This window comes from Chlorocebus sabaeus, chromosome 21, assembly GCF_047675955.1.
Source record: "Chlorocebus sabaeus isolate Y175 chromosome 21, mChlSab1.0.hap1, whole genome shotgun sequence".
In the NCBI taxonomy this organism is placed as follows: domain Eukaryota; kingdom Metazoa; phylum Chordata; class Mammalia; order Primates; family Cercopithecidae; genus Chlorocebus; species Chlorocebus sabaeus.
Window position 1 is genome coordinate 21,678,318 of NC_132924.1, and position 24,903 is coordinate 21,703,220.

General features: G+C 43.7%; 2 protein-coding genes and 1 pseudogene across 7 annotated transcripts in view; 1 reads left to right on the forward strand and 2 right to left on the reverse strand.

Annotated features, from left to right (window-relative positions):
- SUGCT (succinyl-CoA:glutarate-CoA transferase) overlaps window positions 1–21,590 on the reverse strand; it is a 747,336-nt gene extending 725,746 nt beyond the window's left edge. For 4 of the 6 annotated variants that reach the window (XM_073008940.1, XM_073008939.1, XM_073008938.1 and 1 more), the window contains exon 1: window positions 21,372–21,590. In XM_073008940.1, the coding sequence (XP_072865041.1) occupies window positions 21,372–21,492 (121 nt within the window). In that variant the 5' untranslated portion in view covers window positions 21,493–21,590. Of the gene's footprint in view, window positions 1–18,589; window positions 18,689–21,371 lie in introns of all 6 variants that reach the window. The other 2 variants (XM_073008942.1, XM_073008943.1) reach the window with 2 other exon arrangements.
- Window positions 1,511–3,542, reverse strand: LOC103226175 (tRNA (guanine(6)-N(2))-methyltransferase THUMP3 pseudogene; annotated as a pseudogene).
- A 261-nt stretch (window positions 21,591–21,851) lies between the features above and the next one.
- Window positions 21,852–23,734, forward strand: MPLKIP (M-phase specific PLK1 interacting protein). Its single transcript, XM_007981540.3, has 2 exons — window positions 21,852–22,268; window positions 23,217–23,734. The coding sequence occupies exons 1-2, from the start codon at window positions 21,930–21,932 to the stop codon at window positions 23,415–23,417; spliced, it is 540 nt and encodes a 179-aa protein (XP_007979731.1). The 5' UTR covers window positions 21,852–21,929; the 3' UTR covers window positions 23,418–23,734.
- Window positions 23,735–24,903: the final 1,169 nt, after the last annotated feature.

Consider the following 24,903-nt stretch of genomic DNA (forward strand, 5'->3'; position numbering starts at 1 on the left):
AAAGAAAAAAAATCCTAGGTATCCTAAGTAAAACTCCTCAGCCTTATAGAACTAGACAAGGTCCCACTTACATTTAGACTTAAATTTCCTTGGCTTGTTACCCTTACTTGCATTAAAGCAGAACTTCCAAACACACACCACCATATTATTAATAACCAGTTATTAACAATAATAACCAAGTATTTATGGGGCTCCCCAAGAGGCTTGGGTGCTCAAATGTTCCTTGATTTTTTTTTTTGTCTGATGATGTCTTCTGCATACAGTGTCACTTGAAGATAGCCCCTAGCCACTGGAAGCATATTTCATAAAAGCACTGACTTATCCAGGATCTTGTCTTCTAATGCTGGGCTTCCCTCAACAGTGCTGCAAGGATCTTTTTGTGGGAACCATACCTACGTTGCTCACAAAAACGAGCAGTGTCCTTTCCCCTTAGCTCACAGGACAGCCACTATAAGCTCACATGCATCATTTCAGTTCTTCATTTGTCCTTTTTTTTTTTACTGGAAGAAAAAATTTCTTTTAATTTGCTTTGTTGGCCCCACACCTCAAATACCAACGTGTCTGTTATTTTTTTTATTTTTTTTTTGAGACGGAGCTCGCTGTGTCGCCCAGGCTGGAGTGCAGTGGTGCAATCTTGGCTCACTGCAACCTCCACCTCCAAGGTTCAAGCAATTCTCCTGTCTCAGCCTCCCAAGTAGCCGGAATTACAGGCGTGCACCACTACACCCAGCTAATTTTTTTATTTTTAGTAGAGACAGGGTTTCACCATGTTGACCAGGCTGGTCTCCAATTCCTGACCTCAGGTGATCCACCCGCCTCGGCCTCCCAAAGTGATGGGATTACAGGCGTGAGCCACCACGCCCTGCCTCTGCTATGTACAAATAGTAATGCTCTATGCTACTACTAACAACAGTATTTTTGCAATCCCTTTGATAAATCCTAATCCTCTATTTTAGTTCTGAATAACAGATGCATATTAACCTGAATAACAGATGTGCATTTTAATTTTTAAGGCAGATGGTAAATTTTTCTATAGGACTTGTGAGATTTCATCTTATGAGGCAAACATTGTTCACAAAATGCAATACTTCACTTCTAGAGTTAAAGAATTTGAACAACTGAATAGCACAGATACGTAGGCAATGAAATGTGGCCTAAGATGTAATTATGTTCTCTGCCTTTCCTTTAGGCCAGAGTAGCTTTGCACTTGGCACAACAGAAAACAGCCTGTAAAGCCTGAAAATAGGTCAGGTGCCGTGGTTCACACCTGTAACCCCAAAACTTTGGGAGGATTGCTTGAGTCCAGGAGTTCAAGACCAGCCTGGGCAACATGGTGAGACCCCTATCTCTACAAAAAACTATACTTTTTAAAAAAAAAAAATGTTTTAAGCCTGAAAATAAAATGTTCTACACCCAAATCTCACAGCGTTTTACTAGGTGTTTCACTAGGCATCTTTAAAAGCATTGTAAGCAAAATACTAATTGCCCAAAATACAAAACAGTGCCAAAGAAAAGCTCTGCTTTCTCATAAGACTCTTTCAATCTCATTACATTACATTCACATCTTTTGCCAACTAGGGTGAAGAGCTTTGAACAGGTTTAAAGAGTGCAGACTGCACTTTTGTTAATACTATTTTGCTCTTAAAGCAAGTTCTTCATGCTGACATTTCCAGTGTTGGGAAATACGAGTATTATTAGTCATCTTCAATCTTTGCATTACCAGAGTTCCTGTTTCTCCATCTTGTTCTGAAGGATGAACAAAAGCTTGAGGCGTACACTTCAAAATATAAACTGCAGCACAAAGACCCCCAGTGTTCACCCGAACTGTATCCACTTTTCACCATACACGTCACATGCCAGATAATGCTTTGGTAAAGCATTTCGCATCCTGAGTACATCGTACAGCTTGGCCTGTTGTAGGTGTACACAGACACAACTCATCTCCCGTAGGCAAGCTGGATGAAGGTTCCAGTTTCTCTTCTTGGATACCATCCTTTTTCCAAATGGCAAATCTGCTACAATAATATCCACAGAGCCAGTTCTCAATGGCAGATTGCAGATATCCCATTGAACAGCATCTATGGGCAAGCTTCCGGATGGTTAGCCTTCTTTAATTTGGCTCTTGATCAATAAAGATGTGACATTGCTTGCTGCTCTATTCACAACCAGGGGATTATTATCACCAGAATATAATGTGAAAACATTCAGTAGTCCCCTCTATTGGTATTGCCCCTTTTCCACACATTGGATCGACTATTATAACATAAGGTAGCAGACCACAGAGGCTGGATATCCCAGGGGCAAGAGTTGATAGGTCCAAAATGTGCCCATAGGTCCAAAATACTGATAGGTACAAAAGAGTCGTAGGTCCAAAGGTCCAAAATACTGATAGGTACAAAAAAGTCATAGGTCCAAAATGTGTGATATGTCTTCAATGGAGACTCGCTTTAGTCGATGCCATGCCCACAATGATATCATGGATATTCAAAAGAATAGCAACATCAAAGTTGGTCACGTCGGCCTTCCACTTAAAATAGCCTTAAACATCACCCCCAGAATCTCTTCCAGCCTCATTCGAGGGAAAGCAAGGTTTCTCTCCTACTCTGTTGCACATGACTCTAAACTTGACACTTGATGCTGTTTCTTCCTTTTTGCTTTCATCAGTCTCATCTTTGCAAGATGCCAAATCATCACCTACGAATGTTGCTATCTCCTTTGATGGCTGGATTTTCACAATAATCTAAGATGTGTGAATCTAAAACATTGTAGTGAATGAACTCTTTTTTTAACATCTCTTTCATCTGTTTGGACTTCTTATCCATCATCAACCTTACTTTTACTTGAATTCTGAATTATCTTTTTGAGCTTTTTTTTTTTTCTTTTTTCCCTTAAAATCAACATTAATTGGCCAGGCGCAATGGCTCACACCTGTGATCCCAGCAGTTTGGGAGACTGAGACGGGCAGATCACAAGGTCAGGAGTTCGAGACCAACCTGGACAATATGGTAAAACCCCATCTCTACTAAAAACACAAATACAAAAATTAGCCGGGTGTGGTGGTGGGTGCTTGTAGTCCCAGCTACTCAGGAGGCTGAGGCAGGCGAATCACTTGAACCAGGGAGGTGGAGGTTGCACAGCGAGCCAAGATCACGCCACTGCACTCCAACCTGGCCGACAGAGCAAGACTCCATCTCGAAAAAAAAAAAAAATCAGCATTAATTTTCCTTATAATTAAAGTGTTTGACCATGGGAGTTTTCCAGCCAAGTCTTCAAAATCCTTTAGAATTTCTTTGTTTTTCTAAACTAGTAATCTTGAAACTCCTGAACAACCACAAGTTATCAACTGATCTTGGATAATAAACCTGAGCCAAATTTTCACTGAAATGACGAAATATATCTTGCATTGGTCTCTGCTGATTATATGGTGACCCCAATTTGTCTCTCCCTTCCATCCACAGCTGCTTGGTCAAAGCTGGCTCCAATAGTTGAAATCACCTTTACAAAAACTAAAACAGTGAGAAAGTTACAACAGTGAAAGGGATATGCCCTAACTGACTCCATCTTGGTTCTAACCTCCAGGCTGCCCTTGTTTATTCCTGGGCATAGGATGAACTATATTTGGGTAGAACGTAGTTTAAAGTTGAACTTTGAAACAAAGCCAGTAAAAGTCCTTTCCCAAATCAAATCCCTTACTTGCCTGGGGACAAGACTGCCATTGTAAAACTAACAAATTAACCACAAGATTAGAAATTATGGTTTAGGAGTCACGCACCCATAGGCTGCAAGATTCCGAACCTTCCCAGTTGCTCCTAGGGATAACATCACTATTGTAAAACCTAACACTGGTGCTGAAGATATTTCCTAGACCCTGTGTTCTGATGCACCAGCTGGTGCCACCCAGGCCAATAATCTGGCTCAACCTGTTCTGTGATCCCACCCAGAAACAAAAGACGGCTAGAAAAACCCAGTTTGACCCCTGTGACTTCATCTCTGACCCATCCAATCAGCAGTGCCTATCCTCTGGCCCCCAACCTGCCAAGTTATCCTTAGAAACTTCAGTCTCCAAATTTTCAGGGAGACTGATTGGAGTAATAAATCCCCAGTCTCTTATACAGCTGGCTATGCATGAATTAAACGGTATCTGGGTCACTGAGCACAATGAATAACTGGACAGTTACATAGTGACTTGAGGAAGCTGAGACTCACCTCTGAGGTCACTTTTCTGTCACTTGTGCAGACCTCTGGTTCTCATGCAGGTTTACAATTAGGAGCTGTTAGTGGCTCCTTGAATGTCAGACATGTTGGCAGTGCTTCCAAGATCCCTAACACTGTCTTAGGCTCTGGGATCCAAGGATGGCCTTGAAGAGAGATCTTGGAAATATCTATACTGTCCTCATGCCATGCCAGGCATACACAACAGTGTTTAACACTAATTCAGTTTCTGCACCTAAGGAGCTCACAGTCACTGTGAATACAATCTTCATCTAAAAAAGGCAGCTGAAGCCAGTGAAAAGGACATGTCCAGCTGCCACATAGATGCTTTCAGCGCCAGCATTCCACTGGCCTCATGTGCTCAGGTCACATGACTGGAAGCCACCTCCAGTTCTTAACTTTTCTACCTCTAGGTAATCCAAGATAAAACTTTGTTGTTTTGTTTTGTTTTGTTTTGCTTTGGTTTTTGAGACGGAGTCTCACTCTATCGCCTGGCTGGAGTGCAGGGGTGCAATAACAGCCCACTGCAACCTCTGCCTCCCGGGTTCGAGTGATTCTTCTGCCTCAGCCTCCCGAGTAGCTGGGACTACAGGTGTGCGCCACGACGCCCGGCTATTTTTGTGTGTGTGTAATTTGGTAGAGACAGGGTTTCACCATGTTGGCCAGGATGGTCTTGATCTCCTGACCTTGCAATCCGCCAACCTCAGCCTCCCAAAGTGCTGGAATTACAGGCGTAAACCACTGTGCCTGCCCAAGATAAAACTTTCTCCCTGTCTCTTCATCTCTTTTTCCCTGAACTCATCATCATATAAATGGTAATTCCCTGGCTAAGGCCTAGGAATGCCCAAGGGGTTCACCTTGCCCACTGCCTAGATAGAGCCAATCATCAAGACAGGGGAATTGCAATCCAGAAATTCAGTAATTCACGCAGAGCTGGCTTAGCGAAGACCAGAGTTTTATTATTACTCAAATCAGTCGCCCAGCATTCAGAGAGCAGAGTTTTGTTGTTGTTGTTGTTGTTGTTTGTGTGTGTGTGTGTGTGTGAGTAGTTTCGCTTTTGTTCCCTAGGCTGGAGTGCAATGGCTGATCGCGACTCAATGCAACGTTCACAACCTGGGTTCAAGCGATTCTCCTGCCTTGGCCTCCCGAGTAGCTGGGATAACAGGCGCCCACCACCTCGCCCAGCTAATGTTTTTGTATTTTTAGTAGAGATGTGGTTTCACTATGGTGGCCAGGCTGGCCTTAAACTCCCGGCCTCAAGTGATCCACCTGCCTCAGTCTCCCAAAGTGCTGGGATTACAGGTGGGAGCCACCTTGCCTGGCCTGGCAAGCAGAGGTTTTAAGGATAACTTGATGAGGATCGGGGGAGCCAGTGAGCCAGGAGTGCTGATTGGTCAGAATGAAGTCCTAGGGAGTCAGAGCTGTCTTCTTGATCAGTCAGTTCCTGGATGGGGGCCATAAGATCAGATGAGCCAGTTTATTAATCTGGGTGAGGCCACCTGATCCATCAAGTGTAGGGTCTGCAAAATATCTCAAGCACTGATCTTAGGAGCAGTTCTGGGAGTGTCAGAATCTTGCAGCCTCCAGCTGCATGACTCCTAAACCATAATTATTTTTATGAGGCAGGGTCTCAATCTGTCGCCCAGGTTGAAGTGCAGCAGCACAATCTTGGCTCACTGCAACCTCCACCTCTTGGGTTCAAGCCGTTCTCCCACCTCAACCTCCCGAGTAGCTGGGAGTACAGGCATGAACCAGCACACCCTGTTAATTTTTGTATTTGTTTGTTTGTTTGTTTTGAGATGGAGTTTCGCTCTTGTTGCCCAGGCTGGAGTGCACTGGCGCGATCTCAGCTCACTGCAACCTCCAACTCCTGAGTTCAAGCAATTCTCCTGCCTCAGCCTCCTGAGCACCTAGGATTACAGGTGCCTGCCACCATGCCTGGCTAATTTTTTGTATTTTTAGTAGAGATAGGGTTTCACCATGGTGGCCAGGTTGATCACAAACTCCTGACCTCAGGTGATCCACCCGCCTCGGCCTCCCAAAATGCTAAGATTACAGGCGTGAGCTATCACGTCTGGCCAATTTTTATATTTTTAGTAGAGACAGGGTTTCATTATGTTGGCCAGGCTGGTCTTGAAATCCTGGTCTCAAGTGATCCACTCACCTCCCAAAGTGCTGGAATTATGCGCATGAGCCACTGCACCCGGCCCTAAGCCATAATTTCTAATCTTGTGGCTAATGCTAGTCCTACAAAGGCAATCTAGTCCCCAGACAAGAAGGAGGTCTGCTTTGGGAAAGGGCTGTTACAGTCTTTGTTTAAACTATAAGCTATAAACTAAGTTTCTCCTAAAGTTAGTCCAGCCTACGCCCAGGAATGAACAAGGACAGCTTGGAGGCAAGAAGCAAGATGGAGTCAGTAAGGTTAGATCTCTTTCACTGTCTCAGTCATAATTTTGCAAAGGCAGTTTCAGGAAGACCCTAGCTACATTTATAAAAATCCAGTATTTAAGGTTATATCTCCAAATCTTTAAATCTAAAATAAGCTACATGCTTATTAATCTGTTGCACTTTTCAAAGAATGGACTGTGTTGGGATTAAAAAACTGAGACCCCAAAATTCGGCATATTGACATGCTGAACTGAAGGAGAAACCTCAAGGACTCTCCAAGGTTCCCCACCCCTACCATTGCTTCTAAAGAAGCTTAAGATTTTTATCTGCCTAAACTCCAGGGTCACCCACCAAAGAACAACTGGTTTTTCTTCCCCTCCCTGGAAGACCAAGAATGTAATCAGACCTGAACAGGCCCTTTCAGAAGATAAAGCCTGTCTCTCAGGCTCATTCAAATTCTAAAGAGAACTAGTTAATTCTAAAGAGAATGAGTTAATCGCTATCCTCATCCATTCATTCTCCTTAGCAATCCTTTATTTCCCCCAACAGAGTTCCTCTTCTCTCACCGTTCCCATAACCTCTTTCATCAGAATCCAATCCCCTATTCTTTCTGTAACCTCAAGATGGTGTGGTGTAGGAGCTCTTAAACCTCATCATGGGGATGGGTTTTCATTCTTTTTTTTTTTAGGCGAAGTTTTGCTCTTGTTGCCTAGGCTGTAGTGCAATGGCGCCATCTCAGCTCACAGCAATCTCCGCCTCCCGGGTTCAAGTGATTTTCCTGCCTCAGCCTCCTGAGTAGCTGCGATTACAGGCATGTGCCAGCACACCCGGCTAATTTTGTATTTTTAGTAGAGATGGGGCTTCTCCATGTTGGTCAGGCTGGTCTTGAACTCTCGACCTCTGGTCATCCACGCACCTCAGCCTCCCCAGGTGCTGGGATTACAAACATGAGCCACCATGCCCAGCCAGGTCTTACCTTTCCACAACTGATAGTCAATTCACATTTCTTGGGAAACATACTTGCCTGTGTTAGATAGGAGTTCTAAATTTCTTTTCAAAGAATTAGTATGTCAGTATTGTTAGGCAGGAATCTAGACCCAACATGGCGGCTTACCCGGAGTAGCAGGCCTTTTGTTAAAGACTCCCTTCACCCTTGTACACACCCGCAGACTTACATGCGTCAGAGTTCTGGCTGGGCACACTCCCCCATGACCTGCAGCTCACCTGCATTCCACAAGTTCGTAAACAGCAGTTTCGGTTGACAGTTTCCAAAGACCCCTTCCTCATGACCCTTACTCAACTCCTGCCATAGTAGTTTCAAGACCCCCCAGGCCCTGTTTGCACAACCAGCTTCCCTACCTCTCGGGCTATAAGAAGCCCCTACCCTCCTCCCTCAGCGCGACTTCCTCAGCCCACACCTTTGGACCGAGGAACCTCGCCCGCAAGCCCCAATAAAAGCTATTCTCACTGCCATTTGCCTTGTGTCTTCGTTCCCGGTTCAGCTCCAGCCTCAGTTTACCTTTACAAGTATGTTCAATTCTTTGCCTGCTACTTTTAAACTTAACTTCTTCATAAAGCAACATTTTTCGATTATCTTCTCCACCCTGACTCATTCCGATTACCTGATTACCTACTCCACCCTGACTCCAATTTCCTGCTCTCTCATAATCATTTTTCCCACCAAACCACTCACGCTGTCACTCTCTTTAAATTAGCCAATCAGAGTTAGTTTAGCCTGTGTGGTCTAACCCTAGCCAATAGGGGAATGACACAGCAGCAGGGGCCATGTGCATCAGGAATAAGAACCCCTTCCCCTCCCTTGTCCAAGTGTGTGCTCACCATTGCTCCATCTGTAAGGGCACACCATTCTATAGAAGTACATTGCCTTGCTGAGAATTAAAAAGAAAATTTTATATTTGAGTGCTATTTCTTTTGCGGCACCGAAACTTTATTTATAACAATTTGGGGGCTCTCCCTTGATTACATTCCCCTCCGGGGGCGGTCTCTGGTTCTCCCTCATGAGGAGGTCCACCCTGCCCCCTTGTGGTGGCCTCAAGGGTGAGAAATCAGGACCCACCCGGTGCGACGAATTTCTCAGCAACGCTGACAGAAACTGGCTAGTAACCTAGCTGAAAGGATCCTCACATACTGTGGCGATGACTCTGTGCAAAGACCAAGGAAGAAGAAGCCGCAGGAGCTGGTAAAGTATTTCCTTGGTGGTCGGAACTAAGGAAAAAGCCACAGGGTGGTAAAGCATTCCTTGGTTAGGACATACCAAGGAGAGAGAAATCACAGGGACAGTAAAGCATTCCTTAGTTGGGACTAGGGAAAGAAAGCCGTGGGATGTGGTTTAGTATTCCTTAGTAGAGATGTCTTGGAGGTTAAACAGAGGTGAGAAATCCTCATTGAGGTGGGGGCTCAACCTCAGAAGGAAGTGAGAAATCCCCACGATGGGGGAGTTGAACCTCAAAAAGAGGTGAGAAATCCCCATGCGGGGGATTGAACCTCACACAAACCTCCAGTAGTAACAAAAATATTCACAACCCCCCTCTCCTTTCTTCTCTGGGGAAGAAAGAGTGGCTCCACTCCTGCTGGTCCCTCCCCTAGTGGAAGGGGAAGGAGGGGGAGAAAGAACATCAGCATGGCTGAGGGAGGGAAAGACCAGTATAGAGGAAAGTGAGGGAGAGAGAGAGAGAGTGAGAAAGAGGAAAGAGAGAGAGAAGCAGAGAGAGAGAGGAAGAGACAGAAAAATAGTCACAGAGAGAGAGAGGAAGAGACAGGGAGAGAAAGAGAGAAAGAAAGAGAGAGATAGAAGTAGTAAAAACAGTGTACCTTATTCCTTTAAAAGCCAAGGTAAATTTAAAACCTATAACTGAAGGTCTTCTCTGTGACCCTGTAACACTCCAATACCACCTTGTTGTATGTTGGGAACAGGCCCCAAAATCTGGCCATGAACTGGCCGCAAAACTAGCCATAAATAAAATCTCTGCAACACCGACATGCTCGTGATGGCCTTGACGCCCACGCTGGAAGGTTGTCCGTTTACCGCAATGAGTGCAAGAAGGACCTGGCCACCCTTTATTTCCCATAAGGAATACTTTTTGGAAATCTTATGAGTGACTTGCTGTCAATAAATATGTGGGTAAATCTCTGCTCAAGGCTCTCAGCGCTAAAGGCTGTGACACCCCTGATTTCCCACACCACACTCTATATTTCTATGTGTCTTTACTTCCTCTAGTGCCACTGGGTTAGGGTCTCCAAGACCCAGCTGGTCTCAGCAGTTGTCAGTGTAAACAAGGGCATAGCCTGAAAGCACTAAGGCCACTGACAACCTGAGGCCACTGATTAGCCTTCCTAATCAAAAATCCTTAACCCAGTAACATGCTGATGTCCCAAATGCATTCAATCTGTAACGGCAACTGCTTTGCTAGCAGAAGAAAATAGAAAAATAACTTTCAGAGGAAACCTCATTGTGAGCACACCTCATCAGGTCAGAAATATACTAAGTCTAAAAAAAAAAAAAGCAAACAAGGTAGCTTACTGACTCAAGAACCTTAAAGTATGAGGCTGTTCTGTTAGAAAAAGATGATTTAACATCAACCACCAAAAATTCCCTTAACCCAGCAGGTTTCCTAACAGGGAATCTAAATCTTAATTAGAATACAAAGGTCCGACCAGACCTAGGAGGAACTCCCTTCAGGACAGGAGGATAGATGGTTCCTCCCCGCAGTGATTGAGGGAAAAAGACACAATGGGTATTCAGTAAGTGATAAGGAAACTCTAGTAGAAGCAGAGTTACGAAAATTGTCTAATAATTGGTCTGCTCAAACATGCGAGCTGTTTGCACTCAGCCAAGCCTTAAAGTACTTATAGAATCAGGAAGGAACCATCTATACCAATTGTAAGTTAATATGGACTGAACTGGGTCTTATTAATAGCAAAGAATAATTGAAATCCCAAACTTACAAGGTTTTCAACAAAACTAAAGTTTGCTGAAAGTTAACAGTGTCACATGTATTATCCTAACTTCTAATCTTCTGGCCTTAGGCAGTCTAGTCCACAGACATGAAGGAAGTTGCTTTGGAAAAGAATGGTTATCATCTTTGAGAAAAAAAAAGAAAAACGTAGGGGGAAGAATTTATGTAAAAAGGAATGCTATATAGTAAATGCTTGTCCTAAAATAAATTAACTGGTTGTTTAAAGGAAGAATAATTGAAAGCCCAAACTTACAAGGTTTTCAACAAAAGTAAAGTTTGCTAAAAGTTTGCAACTGAGGCATATCTAAGAATTGTCTATGAAAGTTGTGAAAAAAAGTTATAAAAGGAAATTTATGCAAGAAATGTTGTATAATTTAAAAGTAATTAGGCCTCCTGAATGTAAAACTATTGAAGAAACAGTTTATGTGCAAGGTGTGTAAGGAAAGTAAATATACTTTTGATAAAAGGATTATAATGAGGCATAACAATGTGGATTTTTACCTACATTAAAAGGTTAAAAAATTTTTTTTGTTTAAAAGGTTTAAGCAAGTTTTGAAACATTAATTTTAAAGGAAATTCTGTGTGTAAACATATTGGCTAAAGTTAAAGGGGTATCATCCAGTTTTTCTGTGAACTGACATTAAAATTAAACCACAACAGGTTTTTCTTAAAGCACGAATCTGCTCTTTAACAAAAATTATACAAGGTTAAAAAGAGTATAAAAATCTTACTTTATGGTCAGACATTAAAAATTGGATAAATGTGTCTACAAGGTTTTATTAAAATTAAGTTTATCATTAATAGCACACTAATTTAAAGGTGAAATTTAGCATATCTGGTATAAAAATCATACAGGAAGCATTGTCAAATATAAAACAGTGTCTGGCTTTCTTTGGTCTAAAAACTAATAAAAAGAGGTGCTAAAGGAAATTTCTCAGTAAGAAGACACCAAGGACTATAAAGTCCACTGCTGATGTCCCCACATTTAAAACAAAAGATCAGTTTCTTAGAAATTATATACTTGGTTTACCTTCCAATTTCCTTTCCCTCAAAACTAAAAGTCTTCTAGCACAGGTACCATACCTAGAATTTCCGTTAAACTAGCACCAGCCTAAGGATCACCTTCTCATCAAAGGAAAACTCCAGCCAGTCTGGGAAGGACCGTACCTTGTGCCGCTAACCACTGAGACTGCTGTTTGTACAATGGAATGGGGATGGAGTCATCACACCAAAAGCACCGCCCCCTCCAGAGTCATGGGTCGTAGTCCCGGGGGAAAACCCTACCAAACTAAAGCAAAGAAAAATTTAACTCTCTTTCATCTATTCTATTACTCTTTCATCTGTCCTCACTCTATTGCTGACTACCTAGTTATTAATATAACCAAGTCAATTTCTCTTCAAACTACTGCATTTGATGCTTGCCTTGTTATACCCTGTGGGGACTTGCCAAGTCAAAGACAGCTCTCTACTTAGAAAAGTACCTCTGTCCCTCCTGACTCTCCTGAGACTAGACATTAGTGAATTGGGACCATTCAATCCGGGGAGATTTCGATAAAGACCCCAGTGCCAACCAGGAGTCTTGCCCCGCGACATAGAGCTTTTAAACTGTAGTTTCTCCAACATTCTATGGACCACTAAAGAGCAAGGATGGACTGCTCCAATAGGTTTTTGTAATTTCCTAAAACCACACATTCATTTTACTATAGGGACAGCCAACCCCCAACTGGGGATCAGCTAAACCACTGCAATCCAATACAGGTTATTATCTCAAACCCTCAAAGTTCTTCCCCTTTTCTAAGCCAGTTTCCTTCTTTAAGACAGTTTTAAGGTATGGGGGCTGAGGTTTCAGGACAGACCCTATTGGATTCTTTGAAATACGTTTCTTTGATCCCCCACCACCTACACCTTCCTCTAAGCCTTCTTCCAAAACCTCTCACAACTGAACAATTGCCCCTCCTCCATCTAACAATAGCTATTGGAGAAGGTAAAGATTTAAAACAAACTTTGGCAATTAAGAAAGGATACCGAGATGCAAACGCCTGGTTAGAATGGATCAAATATTCCATCTGCACGTTAAACAAAAGCAATTGTTATGCTTGTGAGCATGGCAAGCCAGAGCCCCAGACTGTCCCCTTTCCATTAGGGTGGTCGTCCAGTCAACCGGGCATGGGCTCCCTGGTAGCTCTTTTCCAGGATTCTACAGCCTGGAGTAACAAGTTGTGCCACGCTCTCTCTCTGCTATATCCCAAAGTCCATCATGCTGCGAGTCAGCCCCCGAGGGCCATCCAGCCTCCATCTTCCAAAACCAATTTTACCTTGTGTCTCCAACGACAAGGGGAAATATTAGGCATTCCTTGGAGACTTAACAGGATTCAGTGAAGTCTTGCACTTCCAAGAGCTGACCCATCAGTCTGCCCTTATTCATCCCTGAGCGGATGTATGGTGGGATTGTGGAGGACCTATACTGGACACTCTGCCAAATAATTAGAGCAGTACTTATGCTGTAGTCCAATTGACTATCCCTTTTACTCTGGCCTTTCATCAACCAGAGGAAGGAAAAACCACACATCATAAAGCAAGAGAAGCCTCTTATGGGTCTTTCGACTCTCATGTCTATTTAAATGCAACTGGAGTCCCACAGGGAATACCAGATCAATTTAAACCCTGAAATCAAATAGCTGCAGGATTAGAGTCAATATTTTGGTGGGTGACAATTAATAAAAATGTAGATTAGATAAACTGCATCTATTACAACCAACAGCAATTTATCAACTACACTAGAGATGCTGTTAAAGGAACAGCTGAGCAATTGGGGCTACTAGCCAGATGGCTTGGGAAAATAGGATAGCCTTAGACATGATATTGGCAGAAAGAGGAGGAGTTTGTGTCATGATTAAAACTCAGCGTTGTACCTTCATCCAAAACAACACTGTCCCTGATGGAAGTATAACAAAAGCATTGCAAAGTCTGACTGCTGTGTCCAATGAGTTAGCCAACAACTCAGGGGTAAATGACCCCTTTACACGATGGCTAGAAAAGTGGTTCAGTAAATGGAAAAGAAGAATAGCCTCAATTCTTACTTCCCTCAAGCCCTAATGGGTGTACTTATTCTTGTCGGGTGCTCTGTCACACCATGCATCTATGGGTTGGTGCAGAGGCTCATAGAAATAGCACTTACTAAAACCTCCCTTAACTATTCCTCTGCCTTATCCAGAGAAGCTTTTTCTTTTGGAAAAATCAAGTAAAACAAGTAAGCCAAGACATGTTAAAGAAGTTTGAAGAGAAAGAGCTGTAAGGAAATGCAAGAGGAGGGAATGTTAGATATGAGTTCTAAATTCCTCTTCAAAGAATCGGTATGTCAGTATGTTCAATTCTTTGCTTTCTACTTTTAAACTTAACTTCCTCATAAAGTAACCTTTTTCAATGACCTGCTCCACACTGACTCATTCCAACTACCTGCTCCACCCTGACTCATTCTGATTACCTGCTTCACCCTGACTCATTCCGATTATGCTCCACCTTGACTCATTCCAGTTACCTATTCCACTCTAACTCATTCCGATTACCTGCTCATTCTCCACCCTGACTCATTCCGATTTCCTGCTGTGCCATAACCATTTCTCCTGCCAAACCACTCACTCCGTCACTCTCTTTAAATTAGCCAATCAGAATTAGTTTAGCCTGTGCAGTCTAAACCTACCCCGCCATACATATATAGGGGAATGACACAGCAGCAGGGGCCACATGCATCAAGGATAAGAACCCCTTCCCCTCCCTTGTCCAAGTGTGCGCTCACCATTGCTCCATCTGTAAGGGGACACTCTTCTATAGAAGTACATTGCCTTGCTGAGAATTAAAAAGAAAATTTTATATTCGAGTGCTATTTCTTTTGTTGCACCAAAACTTTACTTATAACATGGGCTACTGGAGTCAGATCCTGTCTCAAAAAAAAAAAATTCCGCTGAACAATGAGAACACCTGGACACAGGAAGGGGAACATCACACACCGGGGCCTGGCCTGGGGTGGGGGGAGGGGGGAGGGATAGCATTAGGAAATATACCTAATGTAAATGACAAGTTAATGGGTGCAGCACACCAACATGGCGCATGTATACATATGTAACAAACCTGCACGTTGTGCACATGTACCCTAGAACTTAAAGTATAATAATAAAAAAAGAATTCCCTCTGCCTCAATCTTCATATATTACCTGTAAGTGTGATGAGAAGCACACTTTTTTTTTTTTTTGGAGACGGAGTCTTGCACTGTCTGTTGCCTGGGCTGGAGTGCAATGGCATGATCTCAGCTCACTGCAGCCTCCCACTCCCGGGTTCAAGCGATTCTCCTGCCTCAGCCTCCCAAGTAGCTGGTATTACAGGCGCCCACCACCATGCCCGGCTATTTTTTTGTATTTTTAGTACAGATGGGGTTTCACTATGTTGGCCAGGCTGGTCTCAAACTCCTAACCTCGTGATCCACCTGCCTTGGCCTCCCAAAGTGCTGGGATTGCAGGCATGAGCCACCGCCCCTGGCCCGAGAAGCACACTTTCATGCATAATCTGTCAAAAATTTATAAATCATATGGGCACAGTGGCTCATGCCTGTAATCCCAGCACTTTGGGAGGCCTTTGCAATGAGCCTATATTGCGCCATGGTAGTAGAGCAAGACTGTCTCAAAAAAAAAAAAGAAAAAGAAAAAGAAAAAGAAATCCCTAGGATTTCTGTTCACCAATAAGGTTCTACCCGAAGACGAAACCAAGAAGGCAGTCCCATTTACAATAGCTACAAAAAAATAAAACACCTAGGAATATATTTAACCAAGAAGGTGAAAGAAATCTACAAGGAAAACTACAAAACACTGATGAAAGAAACTATATATGAAACAAATAAATGGAAAAACACCCCATGCATGTAGGTTGAAAGAATTAATATGGTTAAAATGACCATAATGCCCAAAGCAATCTGCAGGTTCAATGCAATTTCTATCAACATTATTTTTTCACAGAATTAGAAAAAACAATTCTAAAGTTCATACTAAAAATGAGCACGAATAACCAAAAATATCCCAAGCAAAAAGAACAAAGCGGGTGATATCACATTTTCTGACCTCATAATATACTACAAGGCTATAGTAGCCCAAATAGCATTATACTCATAGTGTCTATAAAAACAGACACATAGGGCCACGTGCGGTGGTTCATGCCTGCAATCTCAGCACTTTGAGAGGCCAAGGCAGGCAGATCATGAGGTCAGGAGTTCAAGACCAGCTTGAGCAACATGGTGAAACCCCATCTCTACTAAAAATACAAAAATTAGTCGAGTGTGGTGGCGTGTGCCTGTAATCCCAGCTACTCAGGAGGCTGAGGCAGGAGAATCACTTGAAACTGTGAGGGTGGAAGTTGCAGTGAGCCAAGATCGTGCCACTGCACTCCAGCCTGGGCAAAAGAGCAAGGCTCCACCTCAGTAAAAAAATAAATAGACACATAGATCCATAGAACAGCATAGAGAACCCAGAAATAAACTCACATACTTACAGCCAACTGATTTTTGACAAAGTCGACAACATATACTGGGGAAAGGATACCCTTTTTCAGTAAAAGGTGCTGGGAAAATTGGATTGCCATATGCAGAAGAATGAAACTGGATCCCTGTATCTCACCATATAAAAAAGTCAATTTGGCCAGGCACGGTGGCTCACACCTATAATCCCAGCACTTTGGGAGGCCTAGGCAGGCAGATCGCCTGAGGTCGAGAGTTTGAGACCAGCCTGACCAACATGGAGAAACTCTGTCTCTACTAAACAAACAAAAAATTCCCCGGGCATGGTGGCACATACCTGTAATCCCAGCTACCTGGGAGGATGAGGTAGGAGAATTGCTTGAACCCAGGAGGCAGAGGCTGCGGTGAGCCGAGATCGCACCATTGCACTCCAGCCTGGGCAATAAGAGCAAAACTCCATCTCAGGAAAAAAAAAGAAAGAAAAAAATCAACTCAAGATGGATTAAAGACTTGAATGTAAGGATGAAACTATAAAAATACTGAAGAAAACCTAGCGAGAGAGTCATGATTGAGACCTCAAAAGCACAGGCAACAAAAACAAAAGAAGGCAAGTGGAATTTAATTAAACTAAAAAGTTTCTGCATAGCAAAAGAAATAATCAACAGAGTGAACAGATAACCTGAGAAATGGAACAAAATATCTGCAAGCTACACATCCAACAGGGGACTACTATCCAGAATTTGCAAGCAACTCAAACAACTCAACCACAAAAACCAAATAATCCCATTAACAAACGGGCTAAGGACACAAGTAGGCATTTTTCAAAAGACAAACAAGCATATCAAAAACGTTCACCATCAGCCGGGCACGGTGGCTCACGCCTGTAATCCCAGCACTTTCGGAGGCTGAGGTGAGCGGATCAGCTGAGGTCAGGAGTTCAAGACAAGCCTGGCCAACGTGGTGAAACCCATCTCTACTAAAAATACAAAAATTAGCCAGGTGTGGTGGCACATACCTGTAGTCCCAACTACTCTGAAGGCTGATGCAGAACAATCCTTGAACCCGGGAGGTGGAGGTTGCAGTGGGCTGAGATCTTGCCACCGAACTCCAGCCTGGGTTACAGAACAAGACTGTCTCAAAAATTAATTAATTAACAATATTATGAATCCTGAATTTATTTAATCTTTTTTATTTTATTTATTTTATTTTATTTTTTGAGCCAGAGTTTTGCTGTTGTTTCCAAGGCTGGAGTGCAATGGCGTGATCTTGGCTCACTCCTGACCTCAGGTGATCCACCCACCTCAGCCTCCTAAAGTGGTAGGATTACAGACATGAGCCACCACGCCCAGCCTGATTCCCAAACTTAATCCAATAACAGATTTCTTCTCAAACATTGGCATTATGCTGTAATCATTTTAAATTCATAACCAGAACATTAGTTGAACACAAAATTAAAGACTCTAGGGAAACAAAGTAAAAAGAGTTTGTATATTGCTAGAATTGTCTATTAAGAGTCATGTTTTCATGCTTTTAATCTTCCCTGAAAATTTCTGTGTACTGCCATGAGTAAAATTTTTAAAAAATGTTCAACATCACCAATCATCAGAGAAATACAAATTAAAACCACAATGAGATATCATCTTACACGCATCAGAATGGCTATTAAAAAGACAAAAAACTCACAGGATGTTGGTGAGGAAGCTGAGAAAAGGGAACTCTTATACATTGTTGGTGGGAATGTAAATCAGTGCAACTTCTATGGAAAACAGTATGGAGATTTCTCACAGAACTAAAATTAGAACTGCCATAAGATCCAGCAATCCCACTACCTTGCATCTACCCAAAGGAAAATAAATCATTATATCAAAAAGACACCTGCACTCATGTTTATCACAGCACCATTCATAAAGGCAAAGATATGAAATCAACCTAAGTGCCCATCAATGAAGCACTAAATAAACAAAATGTGGCATATATACAAAATGGAATACTATTCAGCCATAAAAAACAATGAAACTGCTTTTTGCAGCAACATGGATGGAACTGGAGGCCATTATCTTAAGTGAAACCACTCAGCACAGAAAAACAAATATTGCCTGTTCTCCCTTATAAGTTGGTGCTAAATAATGTGTACATATGGAAGCAGAGTGTGGAGTGATGGGCAATGGAGACTTGGAGGGTTGGGAATGTAGAGGGAAGGGGATAGACTACAGGAGGTTGCTTGCTGGGTACAATGTGTGTTGTGCCAGTGATGGATGCCCTGAAGGCCCTGACTTCACCCCAATACAATGTATCAATGTAGCAAAACTGCACTTGTACCCCCATGAATAGATGCTGAAAAACAATCATAACTGGCTGGGGCACAGGGGGCTCATGCCTGTAATCCCAGCACTTTGAGAGGCCCAGGTGGCTGGATTGTGTGAGCCCAGGAGTTCAAGACTAGCGTGGGCAACATGGCAAAACCTCCTATCTACAAAAAATACAAAAATTAGCCAGGCATGGTGGCACACACCTCTGGTTTCAGCTACTTGGGAGGCTGAGGTGGAAGGATCGCTTGAGCCCAGGGAGGCGGAGGTTGCAGTGAACTGGGATTGTGCCACTGCACTCTAGCCTGTATGAAAGAGCAAGACATGTCTCAATACTTAAATAAATACAAAATATATATAGAGAGAGAGTACACTGCTATAAGACAGAAAGACACAACTCAAACTTTTTTATTGTCAGTTTTATCATCTTGCTACAAAATGTACTACTGAAAGCTTAAAAAGAGCATGGCTTTTGAATTTTAATAAATTTTAGTGAAATTTAGTTAGATTGAAGTTATACAGATAAATGCATTGGTGGAATAAAGATCTATATACTCATTATGCGGCCATCAGTTAAACAGTTTACTATTAAATTAATTTGTTGGTTGGGCATGGTGGCTCACCACACCATTTAATCGCAGAGTTTTGGGAGGCCAAGGCAGGAGAGGGGAACGCTTGAGGTCGGGAGTTCTGGGGAAACATAGCAAGACCCTGTCTCTACAAAAAATAAATAAATAAATAAAAATTAGCCAGGCATGGTAGCATGAGCCTGTAGTCCTAGCTACTTGGGAGACTGACCTGGGAAAATCACTTGAGCCCAGGAGGTCAAAGATGCAGTGATCTGTGATCTCACCACCGCACTCCAGCCTCCGTGACAGAGTGAGACCCTCCATCTCCATAATAGTAATAATAAAGTGCCGGGCGCGGTGGCTCACGCCTGTAATCCCAGCACTTTGGGAGGCCGAGGTGGGTGGATCACGAGGTCAGGAGATCGAGACCATCCTGGTTAACACGGTGAAACCCTGTCTCTACTAAAAATTACAAAAAATTAACCAGGCGTGGTGGCGGGCGCCTATAGTCCCAGCTACTCCGGAGGCTGAGGCAGGAGAATGGCGTGAGCTCGGGAGGTGGAGCTTGCGGTGAGCCAAGATCACGCCACTCCACTCCAGTCTGGGCGACAGAGCAAGACTCTGTCTCAAAAAAAAAATAAAATAAAATAAAATAAAATAAAAATATATATATATATATATATATATATAAAATAAAGTTAATTTTGGTCCCCTCCCCTGAGTAGACTGACGATCTAAAAGGTGAAAATTACCTATATGATGTATGTGAACCTTTTTTTGTCTCAGTGGGGTGGGGGGGTATGATAGGGTCTCGCTTTGTTACCCAGGCTGGAGTGTAGTGGCACAGTAGCGGATCACTGCAGCCTCAGCCTCCTGGGACTCAAGCCATCCTCCCACCTCGGCCTCCTAAGCAGCTGGGACTACAGACACACGCCACCAAGCCCGGCTGTTTTTCGTATTTTTGGTAGAAACAGGACTTCACCATGTTGCCCAGACTGGTCTTCAACTCCTGGGCTCAAGCAATCGTCCCGCCTAGGTCATTTTATTCAATAAATATTCAAATGAGCAATTTCCAAGCATTAAGTTAAAAACTAAAGATAATGTCCAGAAAGGTGAATTTTTGGCCAGGACGGAACTACTGTATATAATAAAGTGGATAGGCTGGCGTCCTCAGGCCTTAATTTTATCACTAAGCCTTAATGGCAATATACTACCTTGATTAACTCTGCGACTTGTATCTACAGAAGAAACGAAATGCAGTGAATTGAATTTCCACAGAATAAACAAACAAACTCTGTGTGTGTGTCTCCATTCATCAAGGAGGATAGAAGCTGAGAAGATACCACACTCGTCAGCTCGGGATGTCACAGAACATGTCGGAGACAGCGAGGAGTAGCAGCTACAAGAGGGTGAATGGAAATCACAGGTCCAGGCTACCCATTAGGCTATGATTTAAATGAGTCCTAAAGCTCTTTAAGACTGTGTATCCTAGGCCGGGCGGTGGCTCACGCATGAAATCCCAGCACTTCGGGAGGCCGAGGTGGGCGGATCACTTGAGCCCAGGAATTCGAGACCAGACTGGCCAAAAAGGTGAAACCCGTCTATACTAAAAATACAAAAAAATTAGCCGGGCACGCATGCCTGTAATCTCAGCTACTCTGGGAAGCTGAGGCAGGAGAATCGCTTGAACCCGGGAGGCAGAGGCTGTGGTGAGTCAAGATGGCGCCACTGCACTGCAGCCTGGGCGACGGAGCGAGACTCCTTTTTTTTTTTTTTTTTTTTTTTTTTTTTAAGAGACTCCGTCTCAAAAAAGGTGGCAGCTGCAACCTCCAGCCTGGGCGACAGAGCGAGACTCCGTCTCAAAAAAGAAAAGGAAAAAAAAAAAAAAAAAAAAGCTGCATAGTGGATTACCATTCCCAAATTCAGAAGGAGTAAAGAAAGTTCTGTAACACTGTAGTAAAGCTAAATTTCATCCTCTAAATAAAATTCTGCGACAGGTAACTGTACAAAGGCGTCTTTTATTGTACATGAAGCGTCAAGTTATGCAAAACAGCGGGCTAAAGTCTTTTCTGAAATGTGGCTGGGTGTGCATTTTCGAAGTTACTTAAACTTGGCGGACGAAAGGATAGGAGTAAAGAGGCCTCAAACGCTAGCCGCGTGACGCGCAGGAGCCGGACCCGCCGCACACCGATCCCTCCGTCACAGCAACGAGCGGGGCAGAGGCGACTCTGGGGCGGCCAGAGCGGGGCAGGCCGGCCTCAGGCCCACAGAGCTGGGTTGCAGGGGGGCGAGCAAAGCCACCGGATGGGCTGCGGGGTCAGCAGAGACTTCAGACCCCGATCGTTCTCCTCAGGGCGCCCCAGGGGGCAAGCTGGGGCAGGGGTCCCTTTAGCCGCCCAGACCGAATCTCGGAGGGTACCTGACTGCGGGCGGCCAGTCCACAGCCCCCTCCCGCCGCCCCGGCCGGAGAAGAGGCAGGTTCTGCGCAGAGCTGCCACCCTCGCCAGCGTCGCCAGCATCGCGTGCGTCTCAGATGGCATCGGTCCCGGTCCAAGCGGCGAACTCCGTGCGGCGCCACCCGCCGCCACTGGGGGGCGCCCACGGACGCCGCAGACCCCGCCCCCGCCGGGTGGGGTGGAGCACTCCCAGTACCAGTCGCCCGCCGGGATAGCGTCTCGTCTGTCAGACCAAGGTCACCCAGACTGGAAAGGTTCTTGCTGGGTTCGGGTGTCCATCCTTTCCTGTGTCCTTTTCTTCCTCCTTTCACTTAAATCCACTGAGTCTCTCGCCAAGTCAGTAATTTAGGTCATCCCGCCGCCCCTGGCGGAACCTTTGTGACGCCGGAACCGATGTGCCGTAAGGTGGCTGCGGTCGGAGGACTGTTTTGGTAAAGGACTAGCAGTTCTCTGTGGAGGGCCGGTCGATACAGTTCCGGTGGGAGAACGCCGCTGCGAGGTTTTCGGCTTTGGCTCCTGATATGCAGCGACAAAATTTTCGGCCCCCGACTCCTCCTTACCCTGGTTCGGGTGGAGGAGGTTGGGGTAGCGGAAGCAGCTTCCGGGGTACCCCGGGCGGGGGCGGACCACGGCCGCCCTCCCCTCGAGACGGTTACGGGAGTCCGCACCACACGCCGCCGTACGGGCCCCGGTCTAGGCCTTACGGGAGCAGTCATTCTCCGCGACACGGCGGCAGCTTCCCGGGGGGCCGGTTCGGGTCTCCGTCCCCTGGCGGCTACCCTGGCTCCTACTCCAGGTCCCCCGCGGGGTCCCAGCAGCAATTCGGCTACTCCCCAGGGCAGCAGCAGACCCACCCCCAGGTAATAATAGCCAGCGTTTGCCGAGCTCTTACTGTATGGCAGGCATGGTACTAATATTCCCTTTACGTGGGTTATTTTGTCTAATCCTCTCTGAGGTACTATTGTTACCCCTGTTTTGCAGATGAGCGAACTGAGGCTTAGAGAAGTTGAGTAACTTTCGGAAGATTACCCTAAAGAGTGGCAGAGCCGTACGTTCTGTTTTCGAGCCTTCGTGCTTTTAACCAGTACACTGCCACCCATACACAGATTTCCCTAATTCTCCATTTCCTCTTGTTTGCCAAGGGCCTTGCCAGTTTGTTTCAGGAAATCGTTCTTTTTCTTTTTTTTAATCTTTCCAGCTACACTGGCTTCTGCTCCAGCTTCCCTGGAGAGAAAATCGGTGGTAGGGGAAGTTTTCCATTCCTTTAGTGAGAGTAAAGACAAAAGACAGAGAAGTATCTCTAGCATGTCTAGGATTTCTGTGGTTTACAACTTGCACCTACGTGGTTTTCCAACTTGGTGTATTCTACACCAACCCCCTACCCCTTTGAGTCTGGAGCTAAGGAGTAAAGAAAATGTTCATGAGCTAGAAAGATTCTAGAAAATTTAAAACTATAGTATTGTTTTATCCTGAAAAAAGTGAAAATTTCAAGGGAAAATTGAATATAATTATTTCATCACTGCTTGTATTACTGCAGAGCTACTACATTAGACACAAAAGTATTTGAGGTGACATTGGTCATGGAATTATAAATAAGTGAGAATAACAAGTTGCTTTAAGTACTTTTTTTTTTTTTTTTTAAAAAAAAGGAACACTTGATTAAAGGAAACATGGACTTTGTAATCGAACATGTTTAGGTTCAAGTCACAACTTTTAAGCAGCAATGTGATTCCCACTAACCTTGAGGTAAAGGAAGAAGTACCAATTATCTTTACTAAGTGTTTTTTTAACTGATTTTTTTTCTAAAGGGTTCTCCAAGGACATCTACACCATTTGGATCAGGGCGTGTTAGAGAAAAAAGAATGTCTAATGAGTTGGAAAATTATTTCAAGCCTTCAATGCTTGAAGATCCTTGGGCTGGCCTAGAACCAGTATCTGTAGTGGATATAAGCCAACAATACAGCAATACTCAAACATTCACAGGCAAAAAAGGAAGATACTTTTGTTAACATTTCTGAAATTCAACTGGAAGCTTCATGTGTCAGGAACATCTTGGACAAAACTTTAACTTGTGTTGATATAAATTTACCCAAAGATGATGACTTTGATTGGATGATTAGTAAGGTCTTTTTGTTATTTTTCATCGTATCAGGTATTGTTGATATTACAGAAAAAAAGTAGGATAATTTGCAACATTTAGCTCTGCAAGTACCTACCACATTTTAGAGATTTACAGTTTCCATATATTTAACATTCCTGGTTATATAATGGACATTTGTCTTTTAATGTTTTTTCAATGTTTTAAAATAAAACATTTTGTCTTCTAGCTATCGTGGTTTTGTGGTATGATAAAGAAGTAGACTTATTACAGTAATGCTTTGTAATCACTTAGCGTTTGTAGGTAAATATTTTGCAATTATTTTTGAAAATGAAATAGATAAACCATCCTTTGAGCTGTAGACAGCTCTGTATTTGTTCATAAATAACGAGGATGAGAATAACAGAGTTCTGTTCATACTCATTTTATCTAATGCTCCTGTTAAAATGCATTAAAACTTGAAGCCCCAGAAACCCACTTAAGCATAACTTTATACTCATTTAACTGGAAAAGGCAAGAATAGACCATGCATAGCTAAATCAAAGTGTTCTATCTGAATTTCTCTGTACCTCTTAGCTTTATGGAGTTATTTTCTCTTGAGGCCAAAGAAGATAGCTACCAGCAGTCTCAATTCACTTCCATTGCAAAAAGAACATCTCTCATCTCCAATCCAAGAGAAGACAAATTTGCCATACTTAGATCATGTTTCTGTATTATTGAACCAATTAACTGTGGCCAGGGCCACAGTGAGATCTGATTAGCTTGAATCATGGACACATCACCATAATGACACAGGGTTCTGTGACCTTGAGCACCACTAGGCCTACCTGGAGTAGAGAAGTGGTATTCCAAATTAAGGGATACTATGTATATATTAACTATAGTTCTGGAGAGAAAAATATGGAAGAATTGTTACCCCAACTATTTTTTAAAAATCAAGTAGTTTTTGTTTGTTTTTTGAGACAGAGTCTCTGTCGCCCAGGCTGGAGTGCAGTGGTGCAATCTTGGCTCACTGCAACCTCTGGCTCTTGAGTAGCTGGAACTACAGGCACACGTCACCATGCCTGGCTAAGTTTTGTGTATTTAGTAGAGACCATGTTTTGTTTTATTTTGTTTGTTTTGTTTTGAGACAGGGTCTCACTCTGTCACCCAGGCTGGAGTGCAGTGGCGCGATCTTGTCTCACTGCAGCCTCCGCCTCCCAGGTTCAAGCAATTCTCCCGCCCCAACTTCCTGAGTAGATGGGAGTACAGGCGCGTGCCCGGCTAATTTTTGTGTTTTTAGTAGAGATGGAGTTTCACCATGTTGGCCAGACTGGTCTCGATCGAACTCCTGGTCTCAAGCGATCCCCCACCTTGGCTTCCCAAAGTGCTGGGATTTGAGGCATGAGCTCCCACGC

Coding starts and splice junctions, on each gene's coding strand:
- MPLKIP (XM_007981540.3), top strand. CDS start 21,930: ATGCAGCGACAAAATTTTCGGCCCCCGACTCCTCCTTACCCTGGTTCG. Junction 22,269..23,216: donor AGCAGCAGACCCACCCCCAG/GTAATAATAGCC, acceptor TTTTTTCTAAAG/GGTTCTCCAAGGACATCTAC.